The sequence below is a fragment of the Gastrolobium bilobum genome, unplaced genomic scaffold, assembly GCF_033153095.1.
Source record: "Gastrolobium bilobum isolate Gb01-03AN ecotype WA unplaced genomic scaffold, APGP_CSIRO_Gbil_v1 utg33563, whole genome shotgun sequence".
Taxonomy (NCBI): domain Eukaryota; kingdom Viridiplantae; phylum Streptophyta; class Magnoliopsida; order Fabales; family Fabaceae; genus Gastrolobium; species Gastrolobium bilobum.
In genome coordinates this window covers 120,113-139,499 of record NW_026896599.1, presented here as the reverse complement: position 1 = coordinate 139,499, position 19,387 = coordinate 120,113, and the positions used below count along the sequence as shown (strand labels likewise).

Below are 19,387 nucleotides of genomic sequence, written 5' to 3'. Positions count from 1 at the left end.
CATGGCTAAACCGAGGACACGAAAGCTTACCTTGCAAGCTAACACCCAAAGCCAAGAGTCCACAGCTCAAAGTCCAAACACAGCAGATTCACGATCTGTTATGGACCAATACTATATCAATAATAATGCACCACAAGCATCCAATATTAAGACAACGTCTTTCCATTACGTTTTACGTCTTAAGGCTTCTCACCAAGCCATAAGCCCTTAATCATACGATTCTGACTTAGTTTATTAATTACAGAAGTTCAACTTCATCAATCTAGGGTCCACAAACCCCCAATAGCCTAATGTACACACAACACAACTCCTGTTCTATGAAATCTCAGAATATCCGGATATTCCTCGGGACCATATCCGGATATGCAATATCCGAATATTTCACTGTACATATCCGGATATACAATGTCCGGATATCCAGATTCCCATATCCGGATATCCAATATCCGGTTATCCACATCCCATATCCGGATATCACATATCTGGATATTTCTTGGGCAGATATCCGGATATTTCACGACAGAATGCAGAAACTGCATTTCGTGAAGATATCCTTCCAAGGTTGGGTTTTTACCGATTTTAAACACCTAAACATGCATTTCTAGGTGTGTTTGACATTACCCAACGTTAAGTTATCATCTTTTAACCTTTAGATGCATCAAGGTTCTATTTTTAAGCGTAAAAACTCAAGATCAAGGGTTGAACCACTCACCCAAGCACAACCAGCCAACAAAGGGTGCTCTTGGAGCTCACAAGACTACTCCAAGGTTCTGACCAGGACAGGATGCGAAAATGGAGCAACAAGGTGGGATCTTTCCTTCACAAGGTAGCTTCTTGGAGCATCAAGCACCAAGAAAATGAACTCCTTCACCCCAAATCAGAACACAGCTCCTAAACACCACCAACACAGTGGACACCACTCAGAAACAAACCCTCACACTCAACCTCAAGGGTCACTCTTACTCAAGTAAGGCATTTTGATGAAGAAAAGTGGAAGAAAAGGCTTCAAGCTCACACAAGGAGGCACCAAGGCAATGGAACAGTGCTCAACAACCTGATCAACCAACACTCACGCTCAAAAGTCTGTTTTCTAGGGTTGAGTGCCCTTAAAGAGAGTATTTATAGCCCAAACACACTTAAACACACAGTATTAGCTTTAATTACTACGCTTAGCATTTTAATCCCAAACTTTGGAATCTGAAACTACACATTTTTCCAAGAATTATCATATTTTTCTTATAATTTTCGAAGCAGCTTTTCGGTACGCGCTTTTCAAAGCCAGTACCGGTTTCTAGCACCAGTTCTCATTATTTGGACTTGAAACTCGTTTTACAAGTCCTACACATTATTCTAGTAATTTTTTTTTTGTAAATACATTATTCTAGTAATTATCATGCACTTATTATAATTTTCCAGGATACTTTTTCGGTACACATTTATACCGACTAGCAGAACCGGTATCTGCATTTTTCTTTCGAAAAGCGACTTTCAGCATTCTTAATCACTTACTATAATTATTAAAGCATCATAATAATTATTAGGGTCAATTATGGAATCATTTCCTATTTCTCATAATTTATTAATTAAATTCCTTAATTAACGATGCGAGTTCTTACATTCACCCCACCTTTTTAGGATTTTGACCTCAAAATCAGAAACATACCTGGTCGAAACTCGGGGTAGTGCCGGAGAAGCTCGTCCTCACGCTCCCAAGTACACTCCTCAGGAGTTCTTCCGGTCCACTGCACTTTGACCATCGGAATGATATTGCTCCTCAGCTGCTTCTCGCCACGATCGAGAATCTTTAGTGGTCCGACGGGAGTCTTTAAGTTCTCCCGAACCTCCACATCATCCGGTTGCACCACGTGCAACAGATATGCTATGTACTTCCGAAGCTGAGACACGTGAAACACGTCGTGGATGTTAGCCAAGTTCGGAGGCAAGGCAAGCCGGTAGGCAACAGGTCCTACTCTACCAAGAATCTGGTATGGCCCAATAAACCGCGGGCTCAGCTTCCTCACTCTGAGTGCCCGTCCAACACCGGTGACAGGTGAAAGTCTCACAAACACGTGCTCACCCTCACTGAACTCCAGTGGACGATGCTTGACATCGTAGTAGCTCTTCTGACGATTTTGCGCCTGCTTCAGCTTTTCCCTGATCATCTGGATCTGCAGGATGGTATCTTGGACAAAGTCCAAGCCAAACAACTCACGATTCCCAACCTCAGACCAGCAGGTAGGTGTACGACACCTCCTACCGTAGAGCGCCTCGTAGGGTGCCATGCCCAGGCTAGCATGAAAACTGTTGTTATACGAAAACTCCATCAATGGAAGGTACCTATCCCATGCCGAGCCCTGCTCCAACGTGCAAACCCGCAACATGTCCTTCAAGGTCTGGATAGTCCGCTCAGTCTGTCCATCAGTCTGAGGGTGATAGGCTATACTCAGTCTCAACTGCGTACCAAAAGCTCCCTGCAGCGCCTCCCAGAACCGATATGTGAACTTTGGGTCCCTATCGCTAATGATACTCTCGGGCACCCCGTGAAGACTCACAATCTCGCGAACGTAAAGTTTGGCCAACTGCTCTGTAGTGAAGCTCACCTTCACTGGAAGAAAATGGGCAGACTTTGTCAGTCTGTCCACAATGACCCATATCGAGTCACAGCCAACCTGAGTCTTCGGTAAACCCATAACGAAGTCCATGGAAATGCTCTCCCACTTTCACTCTGGAATCTTAAGAGGTTGAAGTTTACCAGACGGCTTCTGGTGTTCAATCTTCACCTTCTGGCAGATCAAACACTTGAACACATACACAGCTATGTCCTTCTTCATTCCTGGCCACCAGAAATTTCTCTTCAAGTCTTGGTACATCTTTGTAGCACCAGGATGAACAGTAAATTGTCCCTTATGGGCCTCCGCCATAACCTCTTTAGTCAAGGGACCTCGAGGAATCACAATACACTTCTGAAACAACAGAAGTCCATCCTCATTTGAAGACACATCGTCTTGGTTCTTCACGTAGTCGAGACACTCTCTCTGCACTTGCGCCTCTTGGATCTTCTCCATAAGCTCATTCCTGACTCTCACAGTCTCCATCTCGAGAAGTGAACCCCCAAACAAGGTTGTCACCTTCAGATCTCGAAACTTCTCTATGAGGTCGAAGTCACCCATCGTCAAACTGGATAGACTCACGGATTTATGACTCAGAGCATCAGCTACCACATTGGCCTTGCCAGGATGGTACTTCAACTCAAAGTCGTAGTCCTTCAGAAACTCCATCCATCTCCTCTGCCTTATGTTCAGCTCTTTCTGATAAAACAAATACTTCAAGCTCTTGTGATCACTGAACACCGCAAACTGCATGCCAAACAGGTAATGCCTCCAAATCTTGAAAGCAAACACAATCGCAGCCAACTCTAAATCATGAGTCGGGTAGTTCTCCTTATGAGGCTTCAACTGCCTCGAAGCAAAAGCAACAGCTCTACCAGACTGCATCAACACACAGCCCAGCCCCTTTCCAGAAGCATCACAGTAAAGATCAAACTGCTCCTCAGTATCAGGAAGGATCAACACAGGTGAAGAAGTCAATCTCTCCTTCAACTCCTGAAAGCACGCCTCATACTCGTGAGTCCACACAAATAGAGTCTCCTTTCGGGTAAGGCGAGTCAAAGGGAGAACCATCGTGGAGAAACCCTTGATGAACCTCCGATAGTAACCTGCCAAACCTAAGAAGCTCCTTACCTCCGTAACTGTCTTGGGCCTGTCCCAATCCAGTACAGCCTCAATCTTGTTGGGATCCACTACATCTCCATCTGCTGAAATCACATGCCCCAGAAACCTGACTGATTTGAGCCAAAACTCACACTTAGAAGGCTTAGCATAAAGCTTTTTCTCCTTCAGCACTTGCAGAACAATCCTCAGATGCTCTGCATGCTCCTCCTCACATGGGTGTTCGCGGTCTGGATTGGATCAGTTTTGGAAGCAAAATTCATTCGATCCAATCCCTTCGGTTTTATCATGTAATCATCCATTCGGTTTAGATTTTTTTTCAAATCCGATCCGATCCAATCCAATTTTTTTCGGTTTGGATTGGATCGGTCTAATGAAATCTTTCGCTGAAAGATCCTCAATATGCTTTTTCAGCTCAGCCAACTCCGGTGGCGACATCCGATATGGAGCTAAAGAAATCGGCCCCACACCAGGCAACAAGTCAATGGAGAACTCTATCTCCCGCTGTGGCGGAAACTCAGGAATCTCCTCAGGAAACACCTCGAGGAACTCCCCCACCACAGGAATGCCAGTGATATCCTCCTGTGTCCCACTCACCAAACCTCCCAACATGACATAACCAAATGCCCCTGCTATCAAGGTCTTCCTAGCCTGCAGCAATGAAATATATGGCAAGGAACTAGCTGTGGAATCACACGGAGACATCACCACGCGCTTCGCACAGCAATCAATCAGTGCACAGTTTCTAGACAACCAATCCATGCCCAGAATAATCTCCAAGTTGGCCATCGGCAATCCTATCAGATCCACCGAGAACTCACGGCCATCCCACTGGAACACTACATCGCGATGTACAGTGGTAGAAACATATATTTCTTCGGTGGCGGTAGTCACCCGCAACGGTGGAGAAAGCACAGACATGGGCAACTCAAGCCCCAAAGCAATCGGGGTAGCAACAAACGAATGCGTAGCCCCGGAATCAAACAAGGCATCGACAACAATACCACCAATAGACACAGTACCTCTAACATGATTCGGAGCGTGGTCTGACTGCTGCCTATCCAAGGTGTATACACGCCCAACAGAAGGTGGCACTGCAGGTGCCGAAGTAGAAGCCATCAGAACCATCTGCAAAGGAACTGCCTGAACAACTGCAGCTCTCGCCGTCGACGACGGACAATCTCTAGAGAAGTGGCCTTCCTTGCCACACTGGAAACAAACCAACTGCCCCGAAGCACAACGTCCCACATGCTCCTTTCCACATCCCGAACACCTTGGAGTGGAAGGAGGCCTAGCAAAACTCCCCTGCTGTGAAGCAGTCATCTTGAACTGACCAGGCGCCTGCCTAGTCGCCAACTGTTTACCTTTGCCCTTCCCAGCAAACCTCTTGTCCTTCCAGGACGTAGGAACAGGAGTGGAACTAACAGTCCCCTTGGTCTCGTCGACCTTGGCCCTCTTGGCCTTACTCGCTATGCAGACATCCTCAATGTCCTTACACTGCTGAACCAGTGTACCAAAGTCCCTCGAAGCAGCTCCAGCAATATGCTCAGCAATCACCTCCCTAAGTCCTCTGCGGAACTTAGTAGCCAGAAACATCGGAGTAGGAGGAACCATCCAGAAGTGCGCAAACTTCACCAGCTCATTGAACTTGGCCAGGTACTCGTCAACAGTCATCGAGCCCTGAACCAATCTATCAAACTCCCCCTGCTTCCTCTCCTGCGCATCATAGGGAAAGTATCTGCCCAAGAAACACTCCTCGAAGAATGGCTATGTCAAAACACGACCCTGCATCTCATAAGCACGAGAGGTGTTCGTCCACTACTCATGGGCATCGCCCTCCAGCATGTAAGTCGAGAACATCAGCTTCTGCGGGTCTGTACACTGCATGACCCAAAATATCTTGTCCAGCGACTCCAGCCATCTCGCAGCAGCAATAGGATCCAAAGACCCCTCAAACACAGGAGGCTTATGCTTCCTGAAAGCATTCAGCCGGCGATCTATCACATCATGATCCTCAGCAGGCTCTACAAGAGTCTCCCTCGTCTCAGCGACATGAGCAGCACTGCCAATGTGACTCAGGCTCTCATCCTGAACACTAGGTGGAGGCGGCGGCGGCGGTGGCGGTGGTGCCTGGCCTACAGCAGGACTAGCCCTCATCTCCTCCAACATGACTCTCATCATCGTCATGTTCGCCATCCTGTTCGCCTCGAGGACATCCTCAGTGGTCCTTCTGCGGCTATCCGGTTCGCCTCGCGAACAACATCCATCATTGCCGCGTTGGCCAATCTAGTGGCCTCTTGATCGGATAACCTAGCCACCTGCATCTCAAGCCAATGCAGTCAGGATAGGATTGGGTTGATCCTCAGAAGTCTCTCGTGTTCTCCCGGACCTTACCATGACTCTGCACAAGTTACACAAATTATGAGTTGATCAGGCCCACGCAATGCGATTACATATGCATTATCATAATAAAATTCGACGGAGTAAACACACAAGACAGACACAACCAAACATCCTAACTATTGCAATACATACAGGCTTTTCCCTTGAACCATTGCTCTGATACCATAAATGTAACACCTCGTATATATCCGGTAATGTTATCATACTATCGTATTAAGCAGCGCTTAATTAAAAATGCAGAATATCTTTTTCTTTTCAATTATGATGTCATTATCATTACCAACTTGCTTATTAATCAATTAATAAAACATCGCCTGTATGTAATTGCAATAAAACAGCTAACTGAAATACCTCATAACATAGATAATAAAAGTGTGTCTCTAGAAATCACGGAACTACCACAAGTAGTCCGGACCAACTAGCAGGTTATACAACTCCAATATAAAAGTACTAACATAAAGTGTCATGGACAATCCACATGCTCACTCAATTAAGGCAACACACCCAACATCAGTCTCAATAACAACATAATCATAAATAGCGGAAAACATAAACAACATCCAAATCCAGTCATGGCAGCAATACAACATAATATCAATATCAGCTAAGCTCTGGCCTCCTGCCGCCAGAGGCATCAGTCACCATACTACCTGAACCTGAAATAAGCATTCCCCAAACGTTGGGTGAGATCTCTAAACAAGAAATCTCAGTAAGACAAGGGGTCCTCAAGGATCTTCCACCCCAAGCTCACTTACATGTGCAATATAAGTTCAAAAGCGGTTTATCAATATCATTTCTAAAACAGTGCAATGGAGCAGATAATCATGTCATGTGTGTCAATTCTATTCTACTGACCAGAGAAATGCAGGATTTATATACGCCAAATACCCACACATAGTGCAAGACGCTACTTGCATTCACCCCGGATCACCTTGTCGTATGACGCCACATACTCAGGCTTACCGTCAAGATGAAACAACACATGCATATTAAAAGCAATTACACATAAAGCTCAATAACATTTCAAATATTCAAAGCATGTAACACAACATGCATATAACTATACCCCCATGGGACATGGTGGAACCACAACATGGCTAAACCGAGGACACGAAAGCTTACCTTGCAAGCTAACACTCAAAGCCAAGAGTCCACAGCTCAAAGTCCAACACAGCAGATTCACAATCTGTTATGGACCAATACTATATCAATAATAATGCACTACAAGCATCCAATATTAAGACAACACCTTTCCATTACGTTTTACGTCTTAAGGCTTCTCACCAAGCCATAAGCCCTTAATCATACGATTCTGACTTAGTTTATTAATTACAGAAGTTCAACTTCATCAATCTAGGGTCCACAAACCCCCAATAGCCTACTGTACACACAACATAGCTATTGTTCTATGAAATCTCAGAATATCCAGATATTCCTCGGGACCATATCCGGATATGCAATATCCGGATATTTCACTATACATATCCGGATATACAATATCCGGATATCCAGATTCCCATATTCGGATATCCAATATCCGGATATCCAAATCCCATATCCGGATATCACATATCCGGATATTTCTCGGGCAGATATTCGGATATTTTACGACAGAATGCAGAAACTGCATTTCGTGAAGATATCCTTCCAAGGTTGGGTTTTTACCGATTTTAAACACCTAAACATGCATTTCTAGGTGTGTTTGACATTACCCAACATTAAGTTATCATCTTTTAACCTTTAGATGCATCAAGGTTCTACTTTTAAGCGTAAAAATTCAAGATCAAGGGTTGAACCACTCACCCAAGCACAACCAGCCAACAAAGGGTGCTCTTGGAGCTCACAAGACTACTCCAAGGTTCTGACCAGGACAGGATGCGAAAATGGAGCAACAAGGTGGGATCTTTCCTTCACAAGGTAGCTTCTTGGAGCATCAAGCACCAAGAAAATGAACCCCTTCACCCCTACTCAGAACACAGCTCCCAAAAACCACCAACACAGTGGACACCACTCAGAAACAAACCCTCACACTCAACCTCAAGGGTCACTCTTACTCAAGTAAGGCATTTTGATGAAGAAAAGTGGAAGAAAAGGCTTCAAGCTCACACAAGGAGGCACCAAGGCAATGGAACAGTGCTCAACAACCTGATCAGCCAACACTCAAGCTCAAAAGTCTGTTTTTTAGGGTTGAGTGCCCTTAAAGAGAGTATTTATAGCCCAAACACACTTAAACACACAATATTAGCTTTAATTGCTACGATTAGCATTTTAATCCCAAACTTTGAAATCTGAAACTACACATTTTTCCAAGAATTATCATATTTTTCTTATAATTTTCGGAGCACCTTTCTGGTACGCGCTTTTCAAAGCCAGTACTGGTTTCTAGCACCAGTTCTCATTATTTGGACTTGAAACTCGTTTTACAAGTCCTACACATTATTCTAGTAATTATCATGCGCTTATTATAATTTTCCGGGATACTTTTTTGGTACACATTTATATCGACTAGCAGAACCGGTATCTGCACTTTTCTTCTGAAAAATGACTTTCAGCATTCTTAATCACTTACTATATTTATTAAAGCCTCTTAATAATTATTAGGGTTAATTATGGAATCATTTCCTATTTCTCATAATTTATTAATTAAATTCCTTAATTAACGGTGAAGGTTCTTACACTGGACAATACATGGATGTTGATATGGAGGGTTCTTTAGTCGAACAATCAGCTTCACAATCCTAAGCAAACCATTTTCATAGTCACAAGGTTTAATTTTACACTCCTTTATACATTGCTATAACATATGATTAATTGATGTCTATGCTACTGCTATACTTTGAATCTTTCATCTGATAACATGTTTCACAGCAGAATGAAAGATTCAAAGTATAGAAGTAGAATAGACATCAATTGATCATATGTTATAGCAATGTATAAAGAAGGGTGAAATTAAAACCTGTGAGACCATGAAAATGGTCCGCTTATGAATGTGAAGCTGATTGTTTGGCTGAAGGAACCTCCATATCAACATCTATGTGTTGTCCAACTCTTGCCCGGGCAATGGATAGTCTAATTAATGGGTCTCAAAGGAGGGTATCCGGTATTTCAGGATAAACTTCTTATAAACACAACATTTCAAAAGTTGTTCCATCACGCCTCTTTGCTTCCAAGAGGTATTGCATAAGCTCTCTATTAAAGTGGTAGAGCTTGAAAATATGTGCTTGCTTTTGCGGATCTGTTCCTGTTATTTTTTGACAGTTGTTTTAAGGAAGGAGAGCTCTTCTTCTAGCGATGATGATGAGCCTTCAGTGTGTGTATAAGTGTGAAAATCTCTCTTCTTCAATCTTGGAATTGTGGTAGCTATCTGGTTCAAACATTTCTCATCAAAGAGGGAAGGGAAAATGACCTTCATAGAGTCCTCACCAGAAGCTGGAACTCCAGCCATATCATAGAGAAGTTTAACCAGCAGGGAAATGGGAAAATTCCTCTTGTTGCTTTAAAGCGGGTGCATAAACTTTCATATAATAACTCCTCTGGGTGGAAAGCGAAATATGCTAAGATGCAGTAAATAGCAACTACATACTTCCAAGTCAATATATGTCTATGACCAACTAAAAGCAAACATGCTCGAACAAAGGTACCCCACATTTGTGCCTCTTTGCATGTGTCTTTGTGGTGAATCTTGTCATCAGTCCACTACTTTCACACTTCATTAAACATCATCTCCGCAACCAAATTTCTAGTTCTCTCAATATGCTTATTAGCATATGTTGTGTTGTAATGATCGTAATCTCCCTCATATGAAAAGTTGAAAACTTCTTTAATAGCTGAAGGAGAAATGAGGACCTCAACTCCCCTGACTTTAACTACAATGGGCTTTTCAGAATCAGGAAAATTTGCCAAAAATTCTTTAAACAGAGCTACTGGTACCTTGATGCGAAGCTGCTCAGCAAAGAACTTCTACTCCTTGGACATAATGTATCTTTCCATAGATAGCTTTGTCAACGGATCAGGGTTGTCTAATCTAAACCCACGCTCGTAGGATATCAACATATTATTCTTAATCAGCTAATTCTTCCTAGCTTTAGCACGCATGGAATCAGGTGATAAGGAACGAGGTGGAGATCTAGTGGAGCTTGTCTCCACTACTTTTCCTTTCTGGGTAGCGAATTTAATATGCTGTCGTGTCTGTGGTGCCATATTAGTACTAAAATAGAACAACAACATAACAGAGAAATGAGGTCAATTGTTAGTAAAAATAACAACCCACAATACCAAGAAATTGACCCAATCGTGATACAGTACAACCAGCAAAAGAAAATATTTTGAGCTTAGATTACTAAACCTCAGCGAAAAGAAAAAATTCAGCAATTTAACAGCACATTAATCCCTGAGTTCCATTTTATAAACCCAAAATATCAACCACGAAGCATACAACAGTGAAGGTTTAAATCCCTAGCAAACAAGAAGACTACATATCTTCTGATAGCAACAATACTTATCTAAATGAAATAATAAAATTGCAACAAATCATAGTATATGAACCAAATCACAATTAAACAACCATGCCCATAAACAAAATACAAATTCAAACACAAGGTAAGCTATTTAGCTCTAGGCTTTTTTAATCACAAACAAATGCCCTTATCCTATGGAAATATGCATACTAGTCGTCTAGGACTTAAACTAGGTAAAGAACTCCAATGTAAAGTGACATCTCAGCAAGAATATTTATGTGTTTAGGCTCAAATCCTATCTAAAGTGATATAAGCATTGTCTAAGCTAAGCTATGTGAGAACCTTTTTTTACGAAATATAATATGATGATGTATGGTTAATTGATAAACTTAGAGTGAAATTAAATACACTCAGCTGATAAGACATTAAGGGCATTCAAAGCTGATTACATGATAAATGCTGTCATGCACAGATAAAATATATATTTTCTGCTCTAGTTAAAAAAAAAAGTAATTAATGCAAATAAAAAATAGGATTCCCCCTCCCCTCCCCCCCTTAAAATGTTAAACAATTATCCAATTAGACAGGCTCAAAAAAATTCAGATCCATGTTGGGGGGAGTTTTGCATGATATTTTTTTTTTCTAGGATGGAACTTGAAATTTTTAGTTAAAGACGAAACTATTTATCCTTTAAATCAAGCATATGTTTTAATTACATGGCAATATCCGGAGGTAGGCTTGGTAAAACTTAATACTGATGGAGCTGTTAAAGGTAACCCACGGCTGGCTGCATGTAAAGGAGTTTTAAGACATAGTAGATGCCAATGGCTAATTGGTTTCTCTTATCGAGTTGGCCATTGTAGTTCTATTATGGCGGAATTATGAGGCATTTTAAAAGGAATTCAAATGGTTTGAGAAAATAGTTGGAGAAAGTTAGTAATAGAAAGTGACTCTTTAACAACAGTCACATGGCTTATTGCAAGGGGTGAGCCAGCCTGTGAGTCTCATCTTGTTACTCGTATACGAGCATGGATGGACAGAGAGTGGTCAGTGATAATAAAACACATGTATAGAGAAGGAAACTGTTGTGCGAATTGGCTGCCAAACTTTCCTTTGGTGAATCTGGATCAAGAGGACTTTTGTATTTTCCCATCTCTCCTTCCTGGTATTTTCTTTTTGTACTTAGCTGATTTAGGTGATTTTGGTAAAACTCGTTATATTTGTCCTTTCTAGCCTGTTTCTAGGGTGCTTTTACCCCATTCAGGATACAAAAAAAAAAATCAAGTATATGTTAGTATACAAATTTTATTTCAATAAATAAGTACAAGAAATTTCTCTGGATTTTTAAATCAAATTAAATGCAAGATAACTTTTAAAAAAAAGTTATATAAAAATAGGAAGTAAGGACATGAGACTAAAATGAAATTCAAAATTTCTCTTATCTTTTTAATTAGGCTACATTTGAAAAATATGAAATAAGTTGCGTGGAAAGTTTATCTATTATATTGATTAATAAATGATTATTACATTTTCAACTAAAAAGTTTATGTATTATTTCCAAAAAAAGTTTATGTATCGAATAAAAAAAAAACTAAAAAGTTTAAACGTCCCCACAATCTTCACTAGCTGCAGCAAAACAGACTTCACCTAGCTATTTTTTAGGCAAAATCCAGCAGAACTAAGTTACAATTGGTACAAGAAAAATTATCAATCGTGGTTACAATTTTAAAAAGGAAAAATCAAATCTGCATTTACTGTAGATTATTATCTACAGCTACTGATAGAGAAATGATGCTGGTCCCAAAAAAAGAAAAAAGAAAAAAGAAATTAAGGTAGGACTCTTCTAATTTTGTGTCAGCAAGCAGCTGCAGATAGTACTCAGCAATAACAGTAAATTTGATTTCCCCTTTCAAAATATAACAAATTTATTTCTTAAACAAACAATAATATTAATTAGTTGAAAATTGTAAATCAAGTAACATTTTATTTTGCATACTTTTTTCCATTTGATGTTTGACCTGAATTACGGGTTCCAGAATTAGTTCCAATGCAAAGCGCGAATGTCGATGACAACTTGCAAAATGCAGCTATGTTGCATAACCATCATGAAGACTGAGGAGTGTGGACTTTATGCTTTAAATGCATAATAAATTAAAAATGGAGTACTCAAAACAAAAGCACGTTACTCGATATTTGACTTAGCCAAATTCATTAAATTCTTCTACCCACTAACATTTATGACATAGTTGGTATTGCATGGCTTCCAAAGACCAAATTAAGTATCGAGCAACTGTCTCAAAAGTGTACTTGTCCACTGCTCCAACCCTCGAATCATTTTATTTTCTTATCAAATCAAAAGTTTGGATTCCCCATTCTTACCACCGTTTTCAATTTTATGATCAGCACTAACTTTGGAGGAGAAAGTGAACGCACGAAACGACTAGAAATTAAACAAGGTTTCATCTATATATATAGTTTGAAGCTTCGACTTCGACCACGAGCCATACCCTTGTCTTTTTTGTTTTGGTAAATAAGCCATACCGTTGTCTTATACAATTGTTCGTAGATCTTTCATTTATAATTTTTTTAGGAAACTTTTAATTTCTTGTGTAAGACAAACTCTGCAATAATGGTTATGATGTGAATGTGATATTTCCTTAAACAATGTGGATATATATTTTATCAAACTAGTAAAAATTTATGTAAACTTTAACAGAATTGGTACATTCTCGATTTAAATTTATGAGCCTGAATTTACACATGATTTTGTCATAAAAATGCACAGTTTTGGTCAATTTTGTTGGGGAAATCGATAAGAGTGGTACAAAAATGATTTTATTCCCTCTCTTTCCCTGTACGCGTAACCTCATTTGTTAGTTTTCAGTTCGTCTGTTGTGGCATCCAAATTGAGATAACTATCATTTTATCAAGTTTTGACAAAATATATGCACAAATTATGTTTAAGTAAACACATCTTTCTCTTTCTTGATAATCACCAAATTCAAATATATATATATATATATATATATATATATATATATATATATATATATATATATATATATATATAGGGTCAGGATCATTTTACACAAGTGTAAGTTACACTCTCAATCTTGTCCGTTTATCTCACTTATATCTAAGGGCTCTAATTTTTTTAGTAAACTGAGCCATTGAATACAAGTCGATCAATGGTCAAGATTGAGTATAAGACTTCTAACTCTTACACCAGTGTAAGAATATCTTGCCCCATATATATATATATATATATATATATATATATATATATATGAGGTAGGATCTTTTGACACCGGTGTCAAATTTGAAATTTGACACCTCATCTGAGAGCCGTTAGATCAAAAAAGATCAACGATTCTGATTTGTAAGCATGTGACACCATTGATCTTTTATGATCTAACGGCTCTCAGATGAGGTGTCAAATTTCAAATTTGACACCGGTGTCAAAAGATCCTACCTCATATATATATATATATATATATATATATATATATATATATATATATATATATATATATATATCATTAATAACGCCCTTGTTAATGCATGACCAATTAATGGGATATGTTGGCGATCATGTGCAGTACACTGAAGGCATTATTCTGTGTCAAATTGTTAATTTATTGGGTGGAGAATAATTCAATTGCTAACTTTCTTGTTTTTCAGTAGGAAATGTGATTATATGATTATTTTCAAATTAGTATAGGATATCCATTAGATAATGCCAACTATCATTAATATCAGAAAATTATTTTTATATTATTAAAATAATTAACTTCAAATTATTTTATAATATTTTTATTACAATACCATTTTTATTGAAAATTTAAATTATTTATACAGATATTTTAACTTTTGTACGTATAAATAACAGTTTAATATTTTTTTCCATAGAAATTAAACTTCACAATTGCCTTGTTAATATCACCTTATAAAAAAACTTTTAACAAGAATCTATATTTATGATAGGACCTTCTTTTTAAGATCATTTCGGTATTTAAATTTTGTTTAAGAGTTGGATTACCACGGACTAGTGTTTATGATGAACCAACCCTATATGTAAGTATATATAAACCATTTAAAAGACAATCTAAAATTATTTACATGTTTATTATAATACATAATTATATAATTTAATGATATATGTATTACTTTATATAAATTCATTATGAATTCAAGTTCATTAAAACAATTCTTTTATTTTTTTTAAAATCTAGTATTTTAATTATTTAATAATTATTAATTAAAATTTAATTAATTTCTACATTTATTATAAGCATTAATAATGAACAAACGTTTAAAAACAAACTCTAAGAAAACCAAGTTAACTGAAGCAACTCACTGTAATGGGCAAATTTCCATCAGTGCAAAATGCAATTCCTCATTAAATTTTGGTCAGATGATATGAATGAGGTGGGGGAGGTAGTGGTAATGGGGGCCATTTCATTCAATCTCACATTATATCCGCGTCAATTTAATGCACCTAACACTCCCAACTGTAAAAGCATATAGGCCTTGTTCTTTATCTTTATCTTTCTACTATATATATATATATACTCGTACTAATGTCACACCTTCCTCATTCATTCACTCACACACACTCCAACCTATAGCTACACAAGAGCCACCCTTTCTTGCTTCAATGGTATCTGTGAATCTTCTAAGCAAGTTGTTTAACATGAACATAGTTGTGGCACTTGTTGTGGTTCTTGGCTTGTGGAGTAGTAGTGGGGTTGGAGCTGCACCACAAGTACCATGCTACTTCATCTTTGGAGATTCTTTGGTGGATAATGGGAACAACAATGAGCTCCAATCTTTGGCCAGAGCTAATTACTTGCCTTATGGGATTGATTTCCCTGGTGGACCTTCTGGAAGGTTTTGCAATGGAAAAACTACTGTTGATGCAATTGGTGAGCTTCCCTCTCACCCGCTTTCTTAACTTACTAGCTTTATAAAAATTGCATGGAAAATCGTCATGCTGTTAATAAACCCACATTACAATAGCTATATATATACTTCTATGGTCTTAAATTAGCTAGTTTCACATGCATGCAACTCCTCATTGTCAAAATCATAGTCATAAAATCTATTCCTGAGTCTTTATCTAAAGGTTTAACTTTTGATAACTTGACATACGTTATACAAATATTTTTGTATGTTTTGTTGTTCCTTGTTTTGTTGATTAGGATAGGTAATTGTTATTAAATGCATCTAAAAATATGCATGCATTCATTTTCAAATTTCAACTGTGTTGTACACCAAAGATGTGACCTTTAAAGTTTTATTGAAAGACAGTTATTATGATAAATTCAGACAATAAATTCCCACCAGTTATTTTACCTAGAAGGAAAGACTTTAAGAAGTACGAGTCTTTTTACCGGTGAAAAATAAATAACACATGCAGATGTCAGTGAATAAAAAAGATCTAGAAAACTGCTTTTGGCACTACTCTGAGTTACTCTACTCCTCTCATGAGGTGTGTGACTGGCCCCTTCAATTCCAAGCACATGGGGTCTGTTTGGCGGCATTCAATGTGAAATTTAACAGAGTCTGGGGTTAGTTCTTTGACAAAGAGGTGGAAATACAAGTAAAGATAGAAAGTGCAACATATATATCAGGAAAAATTTACTGCTAGATCCTTATTTACCAGAAGGACTGATTTAGTAAAAATAAACAATAATGAGGGAAAAAAGTGATTCTTATACTTTTAAGTACATAGAAAACCTTTCTATTGTCTAACTTTCTATTGAAATTTCACAGCTGAACTTTTGGGATTCGATGATTACATACCTCCCTATGTATCAGCCAGTGGCGAAGACGTACTCAAAGGAGTCAATTATGCATCTGCAGCTGCTGGAATTAGAGAGGAAACTGGACAGCAACTGGTACCAATAGTTTCTATATTTTGCTTCATAGTCCATTCACTTATTAAAAAAATATAATATAAAATTATTAACATGATCTTCTGTGAAAAAAGTTATAATATAACTTTTGGGTTGAAATGATTTTTTATATGACTTTTTTAATCTTCATTTATTAACCATTGGGTTATGTTATAAAATTGTTCTTCTGTTTGTAGGGAGGGCGCATTAGTTTTAGTGGGCAAGTGCAAAATTACCAAAACACAGTGTCCCAGGTTGTGAATATACTGGGAAATGAGGATTCAGCTGCAACTTACTTGAGCAAGTGCATTTATTCAATTGGATTGGGTAGCAATGATTACCTAAACAACTATTTTATGCCTCAATTCTATTCCAGCAGCAGGCAGTACACAACAGAGGAGTATGCTGATGCTCTTATAGAAGCATACACTGAACAACTTAGAGTTAGTCTCTCTATAGCTCTCTTTATTTGTCTTTTACCACTTCCTTTTATATTATCATCTTCAATCAGTTTATTTTAATATCCAAAGTTTTAACTAGCCATTTTCAATTATAAAGTCAGGTATAAAAAAATATTTTAAAGTAATTAAAAAGAAAAATTAAATGATTATGGTTTGAAGTTTGACTGTTTTTGTGTTTGTCATATTTCAGACTCTATATAACTATGGAGCAAGGAAAATGGTGCTGTTTGGGATTGGTCAAATAGGTTGCAGCCCTAATGAATTGGCCCAAAACAGCCCAGATGGTAAAACATGTGTGGAAAAAATCAATACTGCAAACCAATTGTTCAACACCAAATTGAAATCTGTTGTTGATCAATTCAACAATCAGCTTCCTGATGCAAAAGTCATTTACATAAACTCTTATGGTATATTTCAAGATATTATAAGCAACCCTTCAGCATATGGTAATTATTTTCTACCTAAAGAATTTTCTAGTTATTAGTGTTATGATTTGTGTCACTTTCTTTGGAATCAAATAACTCATTGGACATTAATTTTTTTTCAGGTTTCAGTGTTACAAATACTGGGTGCTGTGGGGTAGGAAGGAACAATGGTCAAATCACATGTCTGCCAATGCAAACTCCATGCCAAAACAGGAGGGAGTATCTGTTTTGGGATGCTTTTCATCCCACTGAAGCTGGTAATGTGGTTGTTGCTCAGAGAGCTTACAATGCTCAATCTGCATCTGATGCTTACCCTATTGATATCCGTCGCTTAGCTCAGATCTGAACATGATCTAGCTAGTGGCTATAAGAAACTATGTGACAACCACATTTAATGTTCTTGGAATGTGTTATTTCTTTAAAGACATAAGAGTTTTTAATTTTGTTTGTTTTTGTTACTTTTAATGTGCTACATGTTCATGGGTTCTCAAGTACAAGTGTAATTTGGAAGACTGCATATATATATATATATATATATATTGATTATGAATGATACGCTGTGGGTTGATTGATGCTCCTTATGAAAGTTTTATCCGAAATTAGTTTGAGAACATTTACAATAAACTTTTTCCTATCAAATTTCTGAAAAGAAGATATATATCAAATACAAATATTTGATGACAAAGATACATCTTTTAATAAAAAGATTTTACTTTAATTCAAATTTCACGTAAAATTTAAAAGAAAAAATGTTTAAGATATGCATGATTAATTTAAGAGAATGTAAAATTAATTTGAAAATAAATATTTTAATATACTACGAGAAAATCCTTTGGTGTGTTTTAGGTAATTTAAAACTTGTAACATTTCGGGCGTTAACGAGGGCGGGAAGTGATTGTCGGTGCGAGAGGCACAAACAATGAGCGACTTCTAACAGGCTTCCAGCGAGGTACATGCATGAATGAATCGAATTGATATCCGAAAGAGAGAAATTCCAAAGACTGTGTAGGTATGAGATTTCATAGTTGGGGATAGCTCACAAGAATTACTTGGTACATACTAACAAGATGCATCTACTTTTCGACAACCCAGAATAGAAGAACTCCATTGTTAAGCGTGCTTGATTTGGAGCAATTATGCGATGGGTGACTTCGTGAGAAGTTTTCTCAAAAAATGTGTGAATGAGGATAAAATACTTGAAAAGTCTTGTGTGTTAATGAGTGAGGATAGTCGTTAATTCTTGAAGCGATCAGACAATACAAAACTTGTCCATAAGTGTCCCTAACCAGCAAGAGTATGAATTCAACATGATTAAATCATTGACAAAAGCATAAGATCGATGAAATGATAAGACTAAAAATTGCTGAAAATTAAAGGCAGCAATAAATCAAAAATCAAAAGTACGGTCTCAATTTAGCACAAGGAGAATGTGTCTAAGTTCAGATTTCTCTGGAACCAGTCAATTATATAATCATAATTTGCATCATTCATGTCCAATGTCACATCCCATAATATTCCCGGATAAAATCGAGATTCATCATATTTCGGATATTAAGGGTGTGTTTGGTACAAGAGAAATGTTTTGGTGACCGGGAATCATGATTAATGGGATACAATAGAAATTGAGTTTACTTGGAATCTTACGAAAGAGGTGTTTGGTTCGCCAAAATATTACCGGGAATATTGGGTAAAAATTACTGATTCCATATTTGGTTTAGAACGAAATATGACTTGGAATATGAGGTTATTTTACAAAAATAACCCCAAACTATTTTTACTTTTGTAATTGATAGATTGGGTCTAGATTTTTATGTGTATTGGGGTATTTTTGTCTTAAAATTTATTGTTGTGCTTTCCCTTTACTTGGTATTCTGATTGGTATTCCGAATTACCATATTATTTTTGGTAATCTGAATAGTGACTTTTCTTTATAAATCAAATTACCGGTAATCCTTGGATATCCGGGAATCGTAATTTATTCCTTCTACCAAACGTGATAATTACATTTACCAAAGA

General features: G+C 37.8%; 1 protein-coding gene across 1 annotated transcript; it reads left to right on the top strand.

The window, feature by feature from the left end:
• Positions 1–15,242: 15,242 nt before the first annotated feature.
• On the top strand, positions 15,243–17,784 carry LOC133300827 (GDSL esterase/lipase At5g45670-like). The gene is made up of 5 exons (XM_061500414.1): positions 15,243–15,513; positions 16,364–16,488; positions 16,683–16,928; positions 17,137–17,392; positions 17,494–17,784. Exons 1-5 carry the CDS (start codon positions 15,246–15,248, stop codon positions 17,715–17,717), a joined length of 1,119 nt encoding a protein of 372 aa, XP_061356398.1. The 5' UTR covers positions 15,243–15,245; the 3' UTR covers positions 17,718–17,784.
• Positions 17,785–19,387: the final 1,603 nt, after the last annotated feature.

Coding starts and splice junctions, on each gene's coding strand:
- LOC133300827 (XM_061500414.1), top strand. CDS start 15,246: ATGGTATCTGTGAATCTTCTAAGCAAGTTGTTTAACATGAACATAGTT. Junction 16,489..16,682: donor AGGAAACTGGACAGCAACTG/GTACCAATAGTT, acceptor TTCTGTTTGTAG/GGAGGGCGCATTAGTTTTAG. Junction 16,929..17,136: donor CATACACTGAACAACTTAGA/GTTAGTCTCTCT, acceptor GTCATATTTCAG/ACTCTATATAACTATGGAGC.